General features: G+C 36.8%; 1 protein-coding gene across 1 annotated transcript in view; it reads right to left on the bottom strand.

The window, feature by feature from the left end:
* The window catches only part of lrp1bb (low density lipoprotein receptor-related protein 1Bb), a 335,780-nt gene that overhangs the window by 36,689 nt on the left and 276,600 nt on the right, over positions 1–22,491 (bottom strand). The window contains exons 56-67 of the mRNA XM_042001119.1: positions 19,975–20,158; positions 19,805–19,890; positions 15,606–15,728; positions 12,852–13,033; positions 11,533–11,732; positions 11,070–11,258; positions 10,771–10,919; positions 10,412–10,505; positions 10,092–10,208; positions 9,466–9,585; positions 8,530–8,649; positions 815–931 (exon numbers count right to left, since the gene is read on the bottom strand). Coding sequence (XP_041857053.1) covers positions 815–931; positions 8,530–8,649; positions 9,466–9,585; positions 10,092–10,208; positions 10,412–10,505; positions 10,771–10,919; positions 11,070–11,258; positions 11,533–11,732; positions 12,852–13,033; positions 15,606–15,728; positions 19,805–19,890; positions 19,975–20,158 — 1,681 coding nt within the window. The remainder of the gene's footprint in view (positions 1–814; positions 932–8,529; positions 8,650–9,465; positions 9,586–10,091; positions 10,209–10,411; positions 10,506–10,770; positions 10,920–11,069; positions 11,259–11,532; positions 11,733–12,851; positions 13,034–15,605; positions 15,729–19,804; positions 19,891–19,974; positions 20,159–22,491) is intronic.

The raw sequence follows: 22,491 nt of genomic DNA on the forward strand, positions 1-22,491 counted from the left end.
ACACTAACACAAATCCCCCCAAATGAATAAATCAATACTTTTTTGTCTAATTAGTGTCTTTTTCTTTTAGAAGTAGATAAACTGGGTTAGCTGATCAAAATGTAAAAACATAAAATGCTCCCTCTGAAGCCAAAACACTTGTATCTGCCATTTAATGGAATTTTAGGAAACGGCTAAACAGCTGGATCAGATCCTGTCTGGACCCTCCCCCTTGTTATCATGGACTTCTTACCTAACCTAACTTGGGGTGTGTGTTATAAGCTGTGCTGGAATAGAGACTCCCATCAGGCAATGCAGGAAAATCTGATTTGCAGCCCCTCTGTTGTCTGCTGGTCCACCTGATTAATGTTTTTCTTTTTTTTTTTTTTTTTTGCCGTCCAACACTTGACTGGTTTTTATTTGCATTTTAAGTGACATTAATAGGTGGTGGGACTCAAGCAGCTAATAAATCATGTTAGATATGCAAACTCAGCAAAAGCACACAGAGGTATGTATATACTCCTATAATGTACAGGCAAACAATTCCACCCACACAAACATGGATTCTAGCACTTATATGCACAACAGGATGTGAGATTAACAAGGTGGGTTAGTGGTGTCATTTCACGAGGAGATAAAAAGTTGAACAGAAGCAGCAAGATTTAAAAAGGAAAGTTGAGTGTGTAAAAAGAAAAAAATAGGTGGTGGTTGTAATAGTGGGAGGGGCAGTGAGGTCTGCTTGGGAGTCAAATTCTTCAGAGCGTGTGCAGAGCGTCAATAGTTTACATAACCAAACAAACAGAGCTAATAGCAAGTGAAGCTGTCAGGTACTCACTGCAGTTCTCCTCGTCTGAGCCGTCTCCGCAGTCATTCTGGCTGTCACACCTCCAGTGGTCTGGGATGCAGTTGTTATTCTCACAGCGAAATTCATGAGGTCCGCAGGTCTTTTCATCTTTTTCATCAGGAGCAGAAAAACACAGAGATGAAAATGGCTTCAAAGAGCATGAATATTAATAGAGTGCTAGCTATCACATTTTCAACGTGTAATCATCATTTCCTCTGGGTTTCCCTGAGCAGGTTTGACACAGAGTTCAAAACACACTGCCGCACTCAAGAGGCTAACACACCATAAGATGAAATACCTGACTGTGCTGCTACCAGTCCTCAACAGATTTCTGACAGGAAGTTAGCTGAAGTAAATATTCTTGAAATAGTCCAATTTCTGTGCACAACAAATAATTTAGAGTATAGTCTGGGTGTCAGTCCCACAATCAGCTTTTGCTTTCCTTCCTGTCAGAGTAGCAGAAGAACAGTTTAGTGTTACAAGAAAAATTCAGATTACAATCTCTTTCAGATCTCTTAGCTAAAGTTGCTGTAAATCTCTCTTACATATAGACAAATCTCTGTATGACTGTTCTTTGCCCGTGTCAGCAGTCATCCATCTGATCTGCTTCAAACCAGGCACGCGTGTTGTCAGAGACCGAAGCAAAAGCATCAAACAATTGTCAACAATTGAGATCGTTGACCTCTGTTGAGGGGTGTTCTCCTGTTCTGTGGGTGGAGGTTAGGTGGAGCCCATGTGACTCCATAAGTTATCTGCAACATTATTGTTGACAGCACATTACAGCTCACTTTTATAAGGTTAATTAAGGCAAGATTCTTTACCGTTGTGGAGTGAATCATGAGTGTAATATGTTATGAATAAACAATGTTTTTTGTGTGTGTTTGTGTGTGCTTTTGGGCAAATAGTTTGGTGTCTGAAATCACTACCAACCCAAAACCTAACATAAATACATAAAACAAACTACTGATTCTTACTATTACTCCTGCTACTTCTACCTCTACTGTTCTGATTTGCAAGTCACATAGATTTGCAAGAACTATAGTTCAGTTCACAGAAGAAATAAATGAGATAATACTGCTCCACCACAACTGTGGTTAATATTTAACATACCTTAAGGAAATCTAATTAGTTATTTATTTTAATCAGTTGTAAGCTGGAAATTCCAATTTAACGAATGCCCCATTAGTACAGAAACCAATAACCAAATCAAGTCTGTGAAAATTTCAGCTATTTTTAATGTGAGTTGCTAAAATTTAGAACATTGATGGAGCAGCAAGGAAGTCTTATAGATCCAACTGCCAGAGCTCTCATGAACTACAATTTGAGTTTTCAGTGGAGTTACCAGCTGTAACTGCGGTCACGCCATCCCCATTTCGGATTGGCGCTGTTAAGATCTCCCTACTTGAAAATTGCATGCACATACCTTATGTAAGAATTACATTTCAAACCCTCAGTGTCACATTCAGTTCTATACTGAACACTGGTGACATTGCCTTAACATCAACAAATCACAATGTTATCAGCTGAAGTGACTGTGTTTGTATGTGACAGGTATTAAAGCACATATATTATCATTTCTGTGTCATTTTATTGCAGCATCACTGAAGAATGAAATCCATCCTGATATCAGCTCAGTGGCAAGGACAGAGGCACATCCAGAGCTCAGCACAGCAGTAGGTTGGGCTACAACTGCAGGTGGTTATCATAGCCAATAAGAATTCATGTTGCTGGGGGTCTGATCTGTCAGGGTACTGTTGGGATTGGGGTCCACTTAACTTGGGTTATGTTTTGTAATGAAATCTTGAACTTAGTGAATATTTGTCAGGAATTTATTGAGAATGCTGCACAGTGTCTGCTGCTCAGATGCACCCTTACCTATTGGTTTTGTGAGTTCCTGCAGATGCATCATAGAACTAAATTTACTTAGACTTCTTCAGTTTTTGGAAATTCACACACTGGCATCCCATTTTAAATTTCCTCATCTGATTTGCTTTAGATGAATTTTCAAAACCTCAAAAAAGTTGTTAATTATATAAATAATGTGTATTTCAATGATGGTATATCTTCTGTTTTTAATCATATTTATTATATCGACCAAGCTGTTAACAACACTCAGGTTTTTGCACCTGTCCACAAAGCATTATGAATTTAAAATTAATCTCTTTTTTCCAGTCATCTTCAGGTGATGAATTCATGAAACACAAACACCTCTGCTAGGAAAAATGATGCACTTGTGTACTTATCTGTGATAAAAAAAAACAGTCAAGAATGTCAACAAATGAACTTATGCATAAATAACATACCTAAAGTTTGATTGAGGCATGAGTAACCAAATATTAATTTCTGAGAAGATGTTGTCAGAGTGAAGGTTACTAGGAATCAGGGAGTAGACTGATTTTTGAAGTAACAACATGAATGAGAATTAGCTCACTTATGTCTAACTGGAATATCCTCACTTAAATCAATGCATATCTCATCAGGCACATGTTTTCAAATAGTAGTTCTAAAATTAAAATCTGTGCTTATTTATGACATTAAAACTGCTATAAGGTCATTTTAAGTCACTACTAAAATCCTTTATATTGACTAGATTACATTCACTTTAGTGAAGAGTCGCATATCTAACAGTTTGTCTTTGTTTCCGGTTTATTTTACTTTTTCACCACATCCATTGTGTACAATTCATCAGGATGTTGGTTATTTTGGGACACTTTTAAGTAAAAGTGTAATAAAGCATAAAATAAGGATCAAATAATTAGAAAGATGCCTCCAACATTTAGGCTTCCACCTATATATACTTAGGCCCGCCAACCTACTGTTTCTTTTAACATTAGTTTGAAAGAACTATGTTGTCTCAGTTGTGTCTAAAGAAAAATGTGAGGACACTGTTGTGCTGCTTGATGTTTTTATTATGCAAATTTAAATTAAATAATTTAGGGCTGTTTACATGTAAATGAGCAAAAACAGAAGACCTATAGCACATTGTGCATTTATACAGAAATGTACTGCTGAGTTCTGGATGTCCATGGTGCTGAGACTGATACCATAATGAATTTCATTCTCCAGCGATGCTGCAGTAAAACAGAGAATGTATCATTTTTGTGCTTTAATGCCTGTTACACACAAACACAGTGAATTTAGTTGACATTATTGTGATTTGTTGATGATATGACAACATGAACAGTGTCTAGTGTAGAACTGAATGTGACACTGAGGGTTTGGAATATCATTGTTACATAGTGTATGAGACAAAGAAACATGGAATTAATCACAAAATAGTGTGATTTTACAAGAAAATAAGAAGCAAATCTAATCTTTCCTCCATTATTTTTCCTTTTCGGCTATTACATTATGAATATTATAGTATAAATATATACATTGAGAGGTTCAGAGGTAAAAAGTAGGGTAGAAGCTCATCAGTCCAAAATAGGGATGGTGTGACAGCAGTCAGCTCTATGTGTGCATGCACAGTAATACTGAAATGATAAACTCATCAGTTATGTTAACAAGCAAGCTATGGTTCATCGCAGATCAAGGGATCAAGGGAATGTCAATATATGAGACTAAGATTGTCACAATTTCTACTTAAGCTAGTAAGTATCTTTATTTGTGGTTTGAGCTTCCTGGTTAGGTAACCACGCCTTAGAGGTCTGTGTTCTTAAAACAACTTTACTTAAAAATAAATAAATAAATGGAAAAAAGAAAATAATAGAGTGCTCCTGTTAACTTTGCTCAAACGAGCAGGTCTGAAACTTTTCCTCAGTTTTTGTTTGACATCAACAGACCACATAAAACATAGTCGTTTGAATCAGACTGTAAAAAATAATTTATTCTTGTGTTGAAGTGGGAGGTGATGCGATGGCCAGGCATTGCATTTCATCATTTTTGGTCATAAAAAAAAAAAAAAAAAGGAAAAAAAGTGGTGGAATCAGTGGATCTCAGTCTAGGTTAGTAATATACCAGAAGGGTCTGAAAGAATTGGGGGGAGATGCCAAAACCACCATAGTGTTAGTTAACAGCACAAGTTTCTTACTATGAGGAATAAAGTGTTGAGATGAGAAAAAGCCAGAAGAATGAGGTGTTCAAGGACCGTCCATCAAGACTGAATTGTTTAATGGAGCAGAAGATGCAGAAGGTGAGATCGCTTCTTCATCATCATCATCATCATCAGTTGTTCCTAGGTTACATACAACTAGGATGGGCTGAATGCAGAGAAAGATTTTCCCAGCTTGGGATTAATAAAGGATTAAAAAAATAAATAAAAATTCAGAGGACTGAGGTGCTAAGGATGATGATGAGTGACCCATCTGTTGTCATAGTAATGAGAAGACAAACTCATGAATATTTCTAACTCTTTTTTTTTTGCTGTATTATATATAGTATATTTAGTGCATATTGCAAACTTGTATAGTATAATTATCTCTGGATTTTACTTCTTAGGCTACATTTGGTGCGATGTGGGACTATGAATACAAAAATCTGCTGCAGTTTTCTGTCTAGTTTAGTAGTTTGTTTTGAAGAATTTAAGCTGACAAGGTAAAAAAAAAAAAAAAAAAAATGCCTGGAAATATACTTTTTCCATGGAAAATATTTTCAAATAAATCAGGAAATAAAAAATAATAATAAACACAATTATGGAAAATTATATTCTTCTAGTGAACATTAGCTAGAGTGTGATTTATTCTAAATACCACAAATAACAGCAAACAGCAAAAAGAAAACCATCGAATGCTATAACTTTTGCTCTACAGCAGCAGTACTTCATTAGGATAGTTTCTCAAAGTCAAAGTGAATGCTTCCTTTAAAAAGTCATTTCCATGCAGACATCAGCAGGGATAATGGCCAAGGTAACGCTGACATCAGTTAAGAAAAAGATGTGTCAAAGTAAATGGTGGCAGAATCTGCCTGGATGTCTTTCCAACATGACAGCAGGAGGAGAGAATCAGGAGGGAAGGATGAGAGCAGCAGAAGGGGCACAAATCAGCGATTTATTAAGAAGCAGCTAAGTCTCTAACAGCATTTTAAAGATATAACACAGCAATTAAAAATAGAGGAATATTTCCTGTTTAAGTCGGAGCTCATTATCGGGATGAGAAGCAAAAGTTTTTAAGACTGATTCAGGTGATTCAACTGAAAACAAAACAGCCGTAAAGCAGGATTGTGTGTTTAGCTGCAAATTGGTGGTTTTTACTTGACCTCCAGCAGATAACAGAGTTTGAGGGTCCATTTAGTGTTTATTCTACATTAGTGAAGAGGATTATTCAGAGAAGCAGGGAAACGTTCTGCAACAAACTCAAATTAGAACGGATTTACCTCTTCAAAACATGAGGGCCAGACAAAGTAGAAAATAAATTTTCATTGCTCTGAAACAGTTGTGACAGTCAAAGTGGCACGAAAACACGACGGCCCGACAAATGGAAGGAAGCTTCGACAGAAAATAATATCCCTGTCAAGATGGTGCAGAACAGCACGTCTAGAATAAATGCAAACCTCAGTTCTTCAGAGGCAGATGGCGTGGATTTGATCTGACTTGAGCAAATACGAACAAACATGATAAAAACTAATAATAAAATGTTGATGGACATTTGAAACAACAGCTTAAATCTCATTTATTTAAGTTTTAAGTTTTCTCAAACATTACCGTAAAACACAAGATATTTCATATTAATAAGCCACATTAATAAATGTAAATTACTTCATTGTGGGGTTAACCTGGAGGGATTTTATCATTACTCTCTATGTAGAAATAGGAGACATTATAAGTGTCATTAATTTGTTTTGTCTCTTCTTTTCTTCCTGGTTTAGAGTTATGGTGATTGTTGACCTATCTTTCCTGCCCTCTCCATCCCCAACCGTCCTTCCTGAGTCTGGATCTGTTGGAACTTAAAGGTTTTTCCTTTCCACTGTGTCCTGCTGCCTCATGCATAGTCAGGAGGGAGTCCAAATCTAAGAGATTTGATGCAATCCGTTGGTTTCCTTGGCTGTATTTATTTATTATTATTATTATTTAATTAGCTTAATTATTAAAAATTTGACAGATCATGTAATAGATTAAATTAATTGGATTATTACTGAAATACAAAGAATTGGATTCAAGTGGACTCTATTTAAAAGTGCCTTGAAATGACTTTGCCATGAATTGGGGCCGGAACAAAAAACGCTGAACTGAAATAAATTGGGTTTTAAATATTTTGCTGAAATTTCAATCAAGTTAAAATGACCAATGAGTTAAAGAAAACACTTTGTTAGTAATTTGACAGCAATATTATTTTATTTCTCAACACCTTGAAAAAAAATGTAATTATACCAGCTAATATGTGCTGTCTTACCTCATAGCAAACATGGGCATTTGGGAAGCTTCGAGGCCACACATGATTTAATCTGGCACAAATAGGCTGATATAGTTGCTCCAGAATGAAAATATCAGGTTCATATTTTTTTTATAAACAAAGAATCCTACCCAAGACAAGTAAAAAAATTAAAATAATTGTAAAATTTATCGAGAGAAATTATCTAAATAAAGTTTGACTTAGCACTTTACAATGCAAATATTGGTCTTCAATACTGAGGCATGGCACAGTATGCACAAATCTGCATGTGCAACTATAAGCATTGATTTTAGACATAAACTTGCTGATACTGAACAAATGTCAATAGTTCCTTCACTCAAGTCATTACAACATCTAAGTGAAAATAGTCACAGAGCATCAGAAATAGTGTAAAACAAAATAGATTTATACAGTAATGTAAAATAGAAATAATATAAATAAGAAAACAAAAAATTATTTACATACTTGTTGGGTGTGTTGGTGAATTTATCCATTTAGATCCTGAATTTAGAATTTGATTTGAAATGTGACACACCCTGTAAAAGCAGCTGCAACCTATAAATGATGCATGTTTCAATTTCCAGCATAAAAGAAAAAAAAAGTTGTTTCAGAGAAAACTGGGGCAACAGCAAACTCCTGCTGTAATCTGACCTCTTCTACATAAAGAACAGAAGTAATAACGTCTGATGTGAATTGGGTTATTATGCCAGAGAGCAGTGGCAACATGCAGCGCTCTGGCATGACAGTTCTCAAATCAAAGCGTCTATCATCAACATTTAACATGCATGTCCTGAATAACACAGGATAAAGCAGCTGTGATCATCAGACACTGTAATATTACTAACCCTAATGGAGTCTAATCTACTTATAGAAATCTACACCTCAGAAATATATGATTTTATACCAAATGTAAAGTTTTTGCTGGGTGATAAAGACATATTGAGATAGTGACATATTATATTTTTTTCTGCCTTCAATGGTCATTTATACATCAAGGCATTACAGTCAGTCAGCTTGAGTTTTAAAGCAGCTTGCTTGGAGCTGCCTCAATCTGATGAACCTCATATAGTAGCTCTTTTCACACCTCTGCACTCTGCACCAAAATGCCAAACACATACAGAAAACAGAGTTCATGGATAGGAAACTATCTCTGAACTGTCAAGAGTTAAGTTTATGTTCTTTACACCAGCATAAGGGCCAAATGGTGTGTTAAAACTAAAAAGGATTATACTCCCTAGTCAGCAGTTACTAATTAGACCAGTGAAAGGCTGAAAACATTAAAATATAATGACTTGATAAATTCACATTTAAATGTTTATTTAGACATTTTTGGCTTCTGGGCTGGACTTCTTGTGACTTATGGTTCTAGCAACTCACCACAGTTGGCCTCATCTGACCCATCTGCACAGTCAGGGTCCTCATCGCAAACCCACAGTTTGGAGATGCAGTGCATGGAAGCCTTACACTGGAACTGGTCTGGAGAGCAGGTGCTTTCAGCTATATTCAAAGACAATGACAGTGTATGGAGAGAAGAGGGGTAACATATTTTATATTTCTAGAAGAAGTCCTTAATTGTAGAAAGACCCAAGACATCATGCAAAGCTATTGTGATGCAAGAGCCTGTGAAGAAGCCGATGATGTCTCCCAAACACCTCCTTCGCCCTCATTATCAGTATTATAACAAGATAGCAGCAGCTTCCAGTTACATATTCAACAATGTTTCAAATATCCTTTTAATTTCAGTGGTGCAGTGTTCATTACAAAGGTGCATTCAAAACCACATCCAATCATGCTGGAAGTCTAAGCAGAGCCAAAGTAATTAGCTTTGCTTTAATTAAAGTCTATGTTTTCTCCTCCTGACTTTCCTGCTTTTTCTCTTCTCCTCACTCTTACCCCTTCTGAAATTATACGTAAGAAAAATGCATCAGTCTGAAAGATTTTAAATGGGTTTAATATTCTGATGAGTTACATCATTGCAGAGACAGATCTGTTCTTATCCTCTGTTTGAGTCAATATCTAATCCCTTTGTCACAGAAACAGGCCATCACAGGAGTCCTCTCTGGAATGCTTAATGAGAACTATGTACCGTCAGTGGAGCTCCATATAAGCTGTTCAGAAAAATGACTTAAATGAACTATAAGAAAGGTGATTCATTTGAATCTTTTAGATTTGATTCCTGCTGTTCAGACATTAAAATTTTTTAAATTGTGTCATCTCTTTCTGAAGATTTACCAGATTAAACTCTCCCTCGTTTCACACAATAATAAAGCAAGTCAAAACCATTAGTGTGAAAGTAATAATGCAAAGCCTTACGGCAGTCTGTCTCATCCTCTCCGTCACCACAGTCATCCTGACCGTTGCAGCGTAGGTTCAGAGGGATGCATTTCTGTTTCCTGGTGCACTTGAACTGGCCAGACAGGCAGATGTATGTCTCTAAAAAATGAGAAAAAAACAAAAACAGAAGTAGTTTAATTGATAAATAACAATTAGAAAGTTCAAATATCTTTATTTATTATATTGAATAGCCAGCCTATTTTGTTGTCTGATGTTTTGAATAGAGTAGATTCCGCCAGACACAATGCAAACCGCGTATTATGCTAAAAACAAATTATATAACATGAAATATATATATTAAATATTTAAAATATAAACCAATATCAAATGAAAAGATGTTAAATTAATCTACAGTATAAAACTGACAAAAACACCATTCCAAAACTTTTGGGGCTAAAATAACCACTAGATTGACGTTTCTATCCTCACTGATACATTTTATAATCAATTGATTACTCAGACGGTTTCCATTGTACAAAATGTATTCACAGAAAATCTCATAAACCTATATATAAATCTATAAAAATGCTGGTTAGGTAATAAGAAGGTTCAGGTATTTATGAAATGGATAAAAAAGCAGAAAACTAAGTTATTTTCCTCCTTACCACAGTTAGCCTCGTCTGTGTTGTCCCCACAGTCGTTCTCTCCATCACAGATGAAGGGAGGAAGCGCACAGAGGCCTGTCCCACACTGAAAACGGCCGGGCTGACATTTAAATTCCGCTGTTTATGAGGAAGAAGAGCGCGATCAGAAGAAAAAAAAAAACAAAACAAACCCAACAACAACCTACAGCAAAGAGTTTATAAAGCATATAAAAACATCGTAGAACAAAAGCACCTTTGGTTCCTCTTCAATTTTGTTATTACTTGGCTTGTTATGGTTTACAACCATGTCAAAGCCAACCTTGAAATAACAGAGCACTCACGGCAATCAGGGGGCTCATCTGAACCGTCCCCACAGTCATCCACGGTGTCACACTTCCACCAGAAAGGGATACACTCATCCGTACCGCAGCGAAACTGTGGTGAAAGGCACAAATAAAAAGCCCAAAAACATAAATACTCAGTGGTCTGTGTTGGCTTCAGCCTTCATCAAAGCCAGAGTTGAAATCAATAATTCACAGACATTTCCTATGCACTTAAGTACATGCCAGAAAATGAAAGTCTCTACACGTATGAGAGCAAAGTGGTTTGCTTTCAGGGGAACTTTGATGATGAGAATAGATCAGCAAACAGCATGATCACAGTGAATGTAGAAGAGGAGTTGAAGAAAAAAAAGGCTGACCTGACTGGAGGTGCAGTTGGAGAGGCAGGTTTTATTGTCAGCAGCCAAGTAAAAATTTGTGGGACAGGCACATTTGTGTTCCCCACCAGGGGAAAGAAGACATAAGTGGCTGCATCCACCATTTGCAATCTGGCACTGGTGCTTGGGCACTGGACAGAAGGAAAGAAATACATGACTGAGCTCCAACTGTACGACAGACCATTTCATTCTTAGAACATAAAAGATAAAAAAAGATGTCTCAAAACCAATGGTCAGCATGGGAGGACGGAGCAAACTTGTACGCCAGATGGACTTTGTACCTTCAGGCTGACGCAGGGAGTGGTAGACCTTAATGGATTTGATGGCTTGCCAGGAGTTGAGGAGCTCAATCCCTTGAGCGCCAGTGGTCTTGTGAGCGCGTCGCAGTGATTTGGACTTCCCGTCCGTCCAATAAACAAAGTCTTCAAACAAAGTCAGTGCCATTACTCCTTGGATATGATCATAGGATACTGGAATAAGACAAATGACCGTATTAAATGTAGTTATGACCAGCAGCATCATATTAAAAACTTCCTTTGACAATGATACGATTAAAAGTCCCCATTATGACAATCAGCAATAGATTAAGTGATATATGAAACACCAAAATTACTTTCTTTACTCAAAATTATATTAGCACTTATTTAAGAGCTCCATTAAGTGCTGAAGAATTCATGTTAAATTCAGTTTTACTCATCGATATAGTAACTATCTGTTAACGCGTGAAACACATTCTTGTCTCACCTCTCCGTCTTTGGGTGCCATCCATGTTGGCAAACAGGATGTGGTTGTCGTCGGCCCAGTAGAGTCTCTTGTTGGTATAATCAATAGTGAGAGCAGTGGGGTTATAGATCTCTGTGTCAATGATAACCGTTTGCCCTCGGCCATCCATGCCTATCCGCCCAATGTGAGGAGGTTCACAGCAGTCTACCCAGAACACATACCTAGTTGGAAATATTGCAAAGTTCAAAAAGTAATATTTTACAAGACATATGGGGAGCATTTTTCATAATAAAAGGTGGTAGAAATAAAAAAAAAAGAATTTAGACTGCAGATTAGAGAAACAGAGTGAAAGTAGTTAAAAGGAACATTGCAAGAAAACATGCACGAATACCTTTAAAAATAAAATCATGTGAAAGATAGAATATAAAAACAAACCAAGGCAGCCAAAGCAGGAGAGTTATCAGGGTAGCTCCACTTTTATTAAAGGTATAAAATGGTCCCAAATCTGGTGTAAGCAAAGGACTTGAGTCAAGTAAAGAGCAGAGGTGCTGCTTCTCAAAGTGAACAAGGTTCCTTCACAGCGACGTAACTAGTACTTCAAGTCATCAAATCCCACTGAAGGCTTACTCTGATCCTTTTGAAGGACTCAGTTCTATATTCTGTGAAATTTCAAGGATACTTTGTGTATCCTCAGTGTTCTTAAAGCACCCATAATTCTTTGCATACACCCCGACGGCACACAGAAGATGGATCATTGTGAACAAATATAGATGTATGTGTAAATAAATGTGTTTTAATCACATTTTTTGTTTGTAAACTGTTACCATCATGTGGTTCATCAAGGGATCAGGACAGTATAATTTGACAATATCAGTTCATGATGACTTGGAGTGATGAAAGGTTAGTTTTACCCATTGAGCCTGGATGCACACATGGCATCAACATTTTAAAGACTTCTGTACTGTACATTAAAAGCTCCAGGTTTTAATTTAATTTAATCTATATTATGTCTTTAGTTTCTTTAGAGGCTGAAAATTAAACTGTTGTGGACAGCTGTGTTAAACAAAGCGTTAAATCTAAATTAGTTGTTGGCTGCTTGGTAGCATGCTAGCAGCTACTAGCCAGCTCACAGCCATAACAATTTCAAAACTCTTTAGATTCTAGTGTATAAATTAAGTAGGACTGTTCCTTTGATACTTTCTCACTTGTTATGACTGTCCTAATTTTTTTCCTTGTCTTCCCTTGCCTTTTTTTTATCTAAACACAAAACTGAATTAATTGAGCAAGAGCTGGACACTAAACCATTTGATGGTGAACTTTACAGTAATGATAATACTTACCCTGTCTGAGGATCCAGAGCTAAATCTGTGGGGTTCTTAAGGCCAGAACTGATCAGGATTGTAGGGTAGAGGCCATTGGCTTTTGACACTTCGAGTGTTTTCCTTTCTGCATCACACCAGTAGAGATTCTTTCCTATCCAATCCACTGCTAGCGCGCTGGGCACGGCTGTCCTGTGGACTATCTTTAAGTGCAGATGGGGGGAAGAATCACCAACATATCTTATGGATGAATGTAAAGAAATAAAAGGCATTTGATGAAAAATATGAGTACTATGATCAAATTATCCTGGAAACAAAAACAACAAAATGATTCACTATGAAAGCAAAACAAAGTAAAAATTAAACCTACTGATTTTTTTTTTTTTGCCCAACAACTCCGACACTGTCTCAACATCCTCAACTAAAATGGATGCGCTTCTGGTGAGTTGGACAGATTTAGTTTTGAGATCCTGACTTTCTCTGTTGCCATAGTAATAACACATTCACCTGCTGTGTGACAAAAGGCTGTCCAGAATACTGCAGGGTGACCATTAATGACCTACAACTACACAGCAGAAACTGGCTGTTATTTTTACTGAAATGTCACGATATGGTATCTTAATTCTTGTGTGGTATTTTTATACTACTACAAAGTTGTGGGAATGCTCTTTTGAAATTATATTAGACCATTATTGGCACTCAGGAGCCTGCTTTTATCTGGTCAAAACCAAATGATTTCACAAGAGACCCGTGTATATTACCTGACTAGTCTGGTGTGATAAGACGAAAAGTAGATTCGCACTTGTTTTAAAAGGTCAAGTAACTTTGTCTAATGACTTCCAAATTAGATTCTACAGCTGAAAAATCCTCCCTGGTGCCATATCATGACTATAGTTGAGGAATAGTTGAATAAAAGGTGATTTGACCAGAGCAACATGCAGATGTAATTTCACAGAAACATGATTACCAGAATTGCACCACTCTGCCTGATTAGGATAAGTTTATCGTGGGCTACAACACCAATTGTTATGTCATTTTAAAGACATGGAAGAAAAAAATATATATCTTTAATCTGCAGAAGATTTACAAAATGAATATTTATTAGATCCACAATTGCACTTACTACCAACCATCTTAAAACAATTAGTAACATGTTGAAAGGCATCAGAATTATGACCTCTGTTTCAGATATATTGCATTATTCTCGGTAAGAAATCTGGCACAACATCAGTAAAGTAGTTTAGCTGTTGAAAACTAAATTTAGGAAATCCTTAGGTGCTATCAGTATCCTTAATTGTTATCTAACTCTTGAGTCCCCCATAATCATTGTGCCAGCTGGCAGCCAGAGTCACAGTCTCTAAAGCAGGTTTTATTTTTCAAGCTCTCAGCACCCATGCAATCTGCCATTAAGGCGCATAAAGAAATGTGGAAACATAATTGATATACATCATCATCTTGGCTGAAGTTTCCATCTGTCTCTTTAGACAAAAGAAGATGTCACTCGTATAGTCCTTCTGGTAGTTTAATCTACAGCATTTTATTGTATTGCATAGAACATGCTTGATGTCAAATTAACTTGCAAGAAATGTCCACATTTAAATAGGCTTTTTCATAAGTGTTGTTTCGTCCTGGGTAGATCCAGTCTTTCTGCTTTGAGCCATTAGATGTTATATATTAATATAAACCCACATATTCCTCTGAGAACTATGATTTTCACAAGGTTTGCCTGTACTACTACTGCATTTTGCAGTAATTCCATTAATCTAAAACGTTTCTAAGTAAAAGAAGACTTCCCAGTGGTTTGTAACCATAGCAACCAGGGACAGTGATTCTTTCAACAATGGGAACTAAGGATGGACACAGGAAACATGAATCTAGATTATTGGAGGTAAACTTGATTATGTATGCTGGAGATCTGTCCAATGACAAATGGCTGCTGCCGCCTAATTCGTCAAATACAGAGGAGTGCAAATTTTTAACAAGCAGTGCAACACCAACTTGAAAAGAAAAAAATGCAACTTTTTTCTTTCATTTTTTTAATAAACAGCACAGATCAGTCCAATTATCTTGGTGTAGAGAAAATCCACAGAAACGCTCGCTGATCTTCAATCTTGTCTTTCTCATGTAGCAAACCTGTGAGAATTGCGGCAGACATCAGTGACTCTTTTAATTAGCCGATATGAGAGGCTCCTGGATCTGTGTTTTAGACAGTTTGTCCTCTTGCTAAGCTGTGGCAAAGGCTCAAGCATAGACTGTAGAAGTAATTGAGCTGAATAAGCCCAATGCCCCCCACACACCAATGCTAATAAGAAGTGGCATGGAGGCCCAGCAGGTGTTATGCTGATGTCCCAGCATCCCCTATGTCTGGGCTCCTATCCCACGACCTTGACGAACCTGCCGATTACACCAGAGAGCATACCTTTGTATCTCGAGGCATGTATCTCTATGGCTATTTTCACATGAACACACTGATCGCTTTTACACAAGTGTGTCATTAGCTACTGGCAATTTCAGAAAAAGAAAAAAATGATCATGTTTACCACATAAAGAATAAAAGACTGCTGAGCACTTACAATGAGTCCCTTGGTTTGCAAGTCATCTTAAATATAGGAAAAGTTAAACTGCAGAGCCTGATTATTAAATTGAGCTGAACTGAGCTCAGTAAAACAAGTGCAAGTTAAAGTGAGAACAAGTAAAGTAAAGCTATTAAATCCCCTGTAAATTGCTGCGAGGCACCATTTGGCAAACAGTAGCGGCAGCTTAGTTCTTCAGTACCTTGAGGTCGCTCCCATTGAGACGCATTCTGTTGATCTTTCGTCCACTTGGCCTGGTTGAGTCCACCCAATAAATAAACTCCTTCTTGTAGTCAAAATCAAGGTGGATGATGTTGTAGAGACCCTGAGAATCACAGAGAAGGCACAAATACATATCAGCTTAATCATTTAGAAATCAGTAAAGTTGAATGCCTTGTTAAAAGGTAAAAATATTAAGCTGTCACTCTCTCTGCCAACAAATGTATGCAACATTTAACAATGAGTATAAATCTGATGATTAAGTTCCATGCACTATTATCCCTTAAAGTAGATTAAAATGTGTCTATTAAATAGAGACATATTGCCTGCTGTGCTAATTTACTCCTTAAAGAAATCCATTAGACTTAAAGGATGACAAGAATATTTTACTGCACTTAAAAAGAAAATGTAGTTTATTTAAACATACACAAGCCAAACATCAAATTAATGTTTTGTCAACAAGTTAAATGTGATTATATGAAAAAATGAGATCAATGCTTTTAGCAACACAAGTCATTTGAAAGATGAGTGAAGCACAAGCTGAAGCCCTATCAAAGCAGGGGACTGAGATACTTTCTTCTCTTTCACAGGACCCCACTGTCAGTCAGTGCTGCACACCAAACATATGCCCTCACCCTGCTGTCTCACACTGTGGGTGCTGAGAAAACATGTCAGATAATCTGACGGGCCAAATGAGACGTCTTCATCAGATCATCAACACCTTTACAGACAGGCGCCAAAGTGTCCTGGGGGAACCTTTCTGCTCTCAGCTACAGAGATAAAGCCTGTGTGACCCTTTTACCTGCACTTCTATTATTTTCCTCTGTCAACACTTTAGATGAGAGTATCCTCCTCCTAAAAATGAACAAATGGGTTGTTTACCCATGCAGGCTAAAAGGATCTATAATTGCATTGGAAGAGATTGCACCTTTAGTGGTAATGAGAGCAACTGTGTGTATAAAATGTGATGTTTAAAGACAACATCCATGAGCGTGATGGTGCCAGTGTAAAGCAAAATGTATTTTTGCCCTGTTTTATTTTAAACCATTATCTAGTACTTTAGATTTCTATTACAAAGTCCAAAACTCAAACAAGAAGTGACAAAGTGTCATTATATTGTGTTCCATTTATTTAAGGCAACTAGCAAAATGTCTATTTAGGCACAGACTGTCATCTGCAACCCTGCAGGTTTTAGGTTTTTCCCTGCTTCAACATACCTGATTTAAATTAATGGGTCATTATTAGGTTTAAACATGACTTAAACTATTGAATAAATCTATCTCATCTAAATCTGGTGTGCTGATGCAGGAAAACATCAAAAACTGTAGGGCAGTGGCCCTAGGGGACCAGAATTTGACATCCCACGCATTAAGTGGCAGTAATGATGTAAAGGAGATTGTATTTTAGTCCTATTAATGATTGATTTTAGCTCTATGTTAGAGTCTGCAGGTTTAGTTGTACTGGGGTTTCACATTCACATGTTTTGTCCTGTTAGCGTCTTCTAGTTATACTAGGAATGGTTATATTATCTTTTTTTTCTTATCTAATTCAGTTAACCCTTTGCTTTGCTCTGTATTGGGTATTTTATTGTGATGTATTTTGGTTTTTGTTCTTGGACACATATCCCACACACCGCCGACCCCCTTCCTCACTGTGAGGATTTTGTGGCCCAGCATTGCCCAAACATTTGCTCCATTTAAGTGTGGAAACCATTATGAGTTGTTGCTTGTATGGGTGGTACTTTACATGATGTCATTAGGGTGTGTATTTAAATAATCAAAAGTTGAAAGAATCTGAAAAAAATGAACAGAAAAAGTTATGTGAAATAGTATAGGAAAGGGAGATTTTTGCCCACTATCCATATGACACTAATTTGTTAATCCATGATCAACTTCTTTTTCTTCCTTACACAAGACAAGTCAGTGTGACAACCCTAAGGCTGTAGCTGCGGTTGGATGTTCAGCTGGTTTTAGCTCTTCACCGTGTTCAGTAATCCAAACAGAACTTTTGAAGGGAAATAGTTTCTATAGTAACAGGTGACACTTTGATGGCCGCTTGCTTTAGCATTGACTTTATACTTCATTTATAACTTCAGCACTGAAAAATTCTGCAACAATATAGTTATGTGATCTAAATTCACAGACGTAGCCCCATTAACTTTGTTTTTCTCTGAAATCTGATAAAAGGTAATTTACTTTGTCCAGCCAAGATTTCTCCTTTTGAAAGCAAGAGTCCATTCAGCTCTAATTAACCACAAAACAACACAGTTTCTGTGTTGAAGGCAAACAGTAGCGGTATGATTGTTAAGTGCATTAGTGGTAGGTGGACATATTTATGCCAAGACCTGCAACAAGACATGAAGACAATGACCAGATATGAATGTTATGTTGTGTCAAAGTAACATAATATCAGCTGTAACAAGAGGTGATTAAATGAGTGGTAGCTGCATAAAGTAAATGAATTGGAGAGGTTAATATGACATCTAACCTTTTGTAGTAATTAACAGTTAAATTCAAGTAGTACCGTGAGCAGCAGTAATAAGAGTTAACAGCTTTATCTGAGGGTTCCTCAGTAGAGTGAATTCAATTCTCTACCCTCCACCACTCTGAATGGTCAATTGTCTATCGACCATATGGTGGTAGCTGGAAAATCATGAAGTGCTTTTGAAATAAAGATTCTTTTTCCAGCATATTTAAAACCAACCTCAAGACTCGCTGCACTGCAATGAATGTTAACTGGACTAAACATGTCAATGATGAACTACTACAGGGCCATCTAAAACCTCCCATTTTTAAGTAAACTTACTGAAAAAGCTGTTTATCAAGAATTTTACATATTTTTAGAGCTTAATAATTGTTTTGATTTCTCTCGGTCAGGATTTTGACCACACCGCAGCAATGAAACTGCTCTCGTCAAAGTCTTAAATGATATTTATGTAAACACAGATAGTGGCAGAAGTTCGGTTTTGGTTCTATTGGATCTCAGTGCGTCTTTTGTTGACCAAAACATCCTACTGGGTTGATTGAAAAGTTGGGTGAAAACCTCTGGTCCAATTCTGAACTGGCTTAAATCATACATCAAAGATGGAGACTTCATTGCAATCACTAACTATAGGTCTGTTCAAACAAAGATAATGTGGGGAGTTCCCCAAGGTTCCATCTTGGGCCCCTATTGTTTAGCATCTAAATGGTCCCACTAGCTGGAATCTTGAAAATCAAACTGAAAATCTGACTATTATTATGCTAAAGACACTCAGCTCTATATTACTGTCTCAGCAGGAGACTCTAGTCCCATACAAAGTTTGTGCCTTGGTCAAATCAAAATCTGGATGTGTCAGAATTTTGTTCAGGTAAATAAAAAGCATCCAAAAAATAGTGCATAACTTCAGTGAGCAATGTTGAAATCAGCAGATCAAACCAGAAATCTTGGTGTCATTTTGGTCATATTAAAGCAACAGTAAAATCATCTTTTTACCACCTGAAGAATATATGTAGAATACAGGGACTAAAGGCTTAATATGACTTGGAAAAACTTGTCCATGTATTTGTTTTAAGTAGGCTTGACCATTGTAATGAAGATTTTAGAGGCCTCTCTCAAAAATCATTGAGAGAATAACTAAACCAGAATGCTGCTACTCATGTCCTCACAATGACCAACAAGTGAACATATCACTTGGTTTCTTAGATCTCTTCACTAGCTTCATGTGCACCAAAGAATTGATTTTAAAAGTCCTCTGCTGGTCTGCAAGGTTCTGGTCCAAATTATATATTGGATCTGCTCATGCCCTATGAGCCACTGAGACTTCTAGGAGCATCTAGGTCAAGTTTGCATTCCATTTTTATTTAACCTTTATTTAACCTGGGAGGTGAATTGAGAACAAGTTCTCGTCTACAAACACGACCTGGGCCAGAGGCAACAGTTCAACATACAGTGGTATACATATAGCATAAAATATTCAGTCTGATATGGGTGTAATGTTTCAGGTCTCTTCACACATTTAGCATGTGAATTTACAGGAATAACAATAACTTAAACACATTCTCCTTCAAAAAATTGCTGAAAAAGGTTAAAAGAGGCATAGAAAGATTGAAAAGAGTGAAACAATAGACAAAATGAAGAACATTGATACCCAGTTCAGGAAATATTCTACTACAACAAAGAGGTGATGCAACAATCACTTACTTGCTTTAAGATGGTGTAATTCGAACCATCAACACTTAGTTTGCGGATCTCGTGATGGTCTGCCATAATAAGAAAGGGCTCTTCAGCTGAAATGAAAAACAAGCAGCATTAGAGGACTTCCACTTTGGTGCTGAAATAATGCCATTTGAAAAATCCAAAATCAGGCTGACCTGAAAGAGCCTTGCACGTGTTGGGGTTTCGATCCACAGCTTCATAACCATCCACACAAAGGCACCTGTAGGACCCGTATGTGTTGATGCAGCGCTGGCTACAGGGAAGGGTAGTGGAGCATTCATCAACATCCACACAAGTCTTCCCATCATCTTTCAGGTGGAAACCAGGCCAGCATTTACACTAATTATTTAAGGGGTAGGGCAAAAGAATAAAAAAAGCAAAATTATTTATTTCATCATACCTATAACAAAAAAAAGGCCAAATAAAAGACTATTTTTTGTCTCCAGCTTTGCAGAAAATGTTTATAGGAATAAACATCAATATTTGTTGTTCTGACTTCTTCTGATACGTTTAAACTATTTACCGCAGCCACGTCTTCCACATTTGTGGAAATGTCTGTTGTAAAAGTTACTAATTCATTCAATGCATATTATAAGACTCAAATGCAGAAATTCATTCAAAAAAGTTGCTACTGAAAGCAGTTCTTCACCAGTGTGCCATTTTAAATAACCCTGGGGATTGGTCTCTGCTCTAATGCTGTGTGCAGTGTGACAATGAGGTTTTTGTAGTTAAAACAAAGTTATTCATTCTTTTTATTTCATCGTTTTCATGATTATGAAGAATGTGTTAGAGGTTGCAGAAACTGCTGTCTTTCAGGACACATGAACACTATTTTCTGACCTAAAGGAATAAACATTTAACTTTCCTGCCTGGATGAAATTTGTGCAGGTGAGGAGATGGGAAGTCATTAACAACAAAATGTTAAGGGGAAGAAAATATCATTCTAAACAGGATGTTTAAGTCTTAAAATGCATTAGACTGATAGAGAGCAATGCTACTGTAAGTCTCCATAGATCTGCTAGGACATCAGTCTACAAAACTGAGGAAATGAGTGCTGAGATGGAACCAACAAGGATTTGATCTGCACATTGAGACTCTTGTTCTCTAATTAACACAACATTTCTCTGGTTATTCTTGATTTACTTTCACTGTGTCATCTCAACATCTTTATAAGCAAAATGTGTTTTACTGTGACAGGGGATGTAATATGGCTAATATCACATCAAATGATCCTTGGGCATTAGGTTCTGTTAGTATTTTGTGGTTTGTTTCACATTCAAACAATAAATGACCACCTATAGTTTTGTAAAACTTTCACGTGGTGGTAAATTGTAAATTATTGTTAAAAAAATGTAATTAAATTTACAAACATTAGCCAAGTCATTAACTCACAGAATACCTGCTGTCCCCCTTCTGCTTTCTTCAAACTACAAATTTCATTTTCCAGAAAAACAATAAATGTAAATGGACTGTTCTTATATAGTGCTTTTCTAGTCATCCTCACCACTAAGGCTTTAAGCTCCCTGATATAAAGAGTGACGTCTGTTTCAAACGTTTTTATACGTTGCTGTCATCATAAGGCCCATTTATACTCAACGCAGAAGACGAATACACAGACTGATGGACAGTTTCATCCATTTTCTGCGTCAGTTACACGTGTAATTTGATCTGTTTTCAGATAGCATAGCTATCCATCACTTGACGAAGAAGACAGAGCGATACCACCGGAAATCTCAGGGGCAGTGTTGAGCTAAAACACAACCAGCAAAAGTAACAAAACCAGAAAAGAAGAAGAGGAACATGAAGATGATTCAGCAGAACTGCTAAATAAAAAGCACCCAAAGAAGTTGAGAGCAACAACATTCGCATTTGCAAGCAAAACTGTAGACATGGCTGGGAGATTTGAAGAGAGGCTGTGTGAGTATGTCCGAAACTACAGCCATATTTATGATGTCACCTTGTCAGGGCCCAGAGACAGGCATATATGTGGACATGGACAAGCACAGGTCAATAAACTTGCACGAGGTTCAGAGAGTAATGCTACCCTATCTTCTTTTTTGTACAGAGTTGCTTTCCCTAATCTGTTTGCTGTAGATTTTTTTTATTTTTTTAAACAGTTTGCAGTTTAATATATTTGTATTTATTTTTTTTTCGTGATTCTTTTTTTGTTTGCCTAACATACTTTGATTTGCTTTGCATTAAAAAAAAAAATCAAGAAACCTTATGCACCTTTTAATTACTTGCTAGACCCTAGAATTACAATATCTGACACAAGAACACCCTATAAAAAATCTTATATGGAATAGTACATCCAAATTTTCTAGGAAAATTAGGAAAAAGACAAAAGTCCCTAATTTCTTGCAATGATTATATGCTGTCTTTTGCAATGTGGATGAGCATAACAGAGGTTTTTTCATAATTGAATTTTATTACACCAAAATATTAACAGACAATAACTAATCTGTTTGGGGAATAATCAGAGAAGGCTGATATCTGTTGTGCAATGAGCAATTCTGTTCAGCTTTTTGTGGCAACTTCAGTGCAATCTACCTTGTTGGGTGATGGCATCCTGCCAAGAAACTCCTCCCTTGTTTGTCTGAAAAAAGTCTTTGAAGAGCTCCCGACCATAGATACCATCAGGGGTTAACCGAGCATTGGTGACATGCTGAGGG

Source organism: Melanotaenia boesemani, chromosome 12 (assembly GCF_017639745.1).
Source record: "Melanotaenia boesemani isolate fMelBoe1 chromosome 12, fMelBoe1.pri, whole genome shotgun sequence".
Classification (NCBI taxonomy): Eukaryota; Metazoa; Chordata; class Actinopteri; order Atheriniformes; family Melanotaeniidae; genus Melanotaenia; species Melanotaenia boesemani.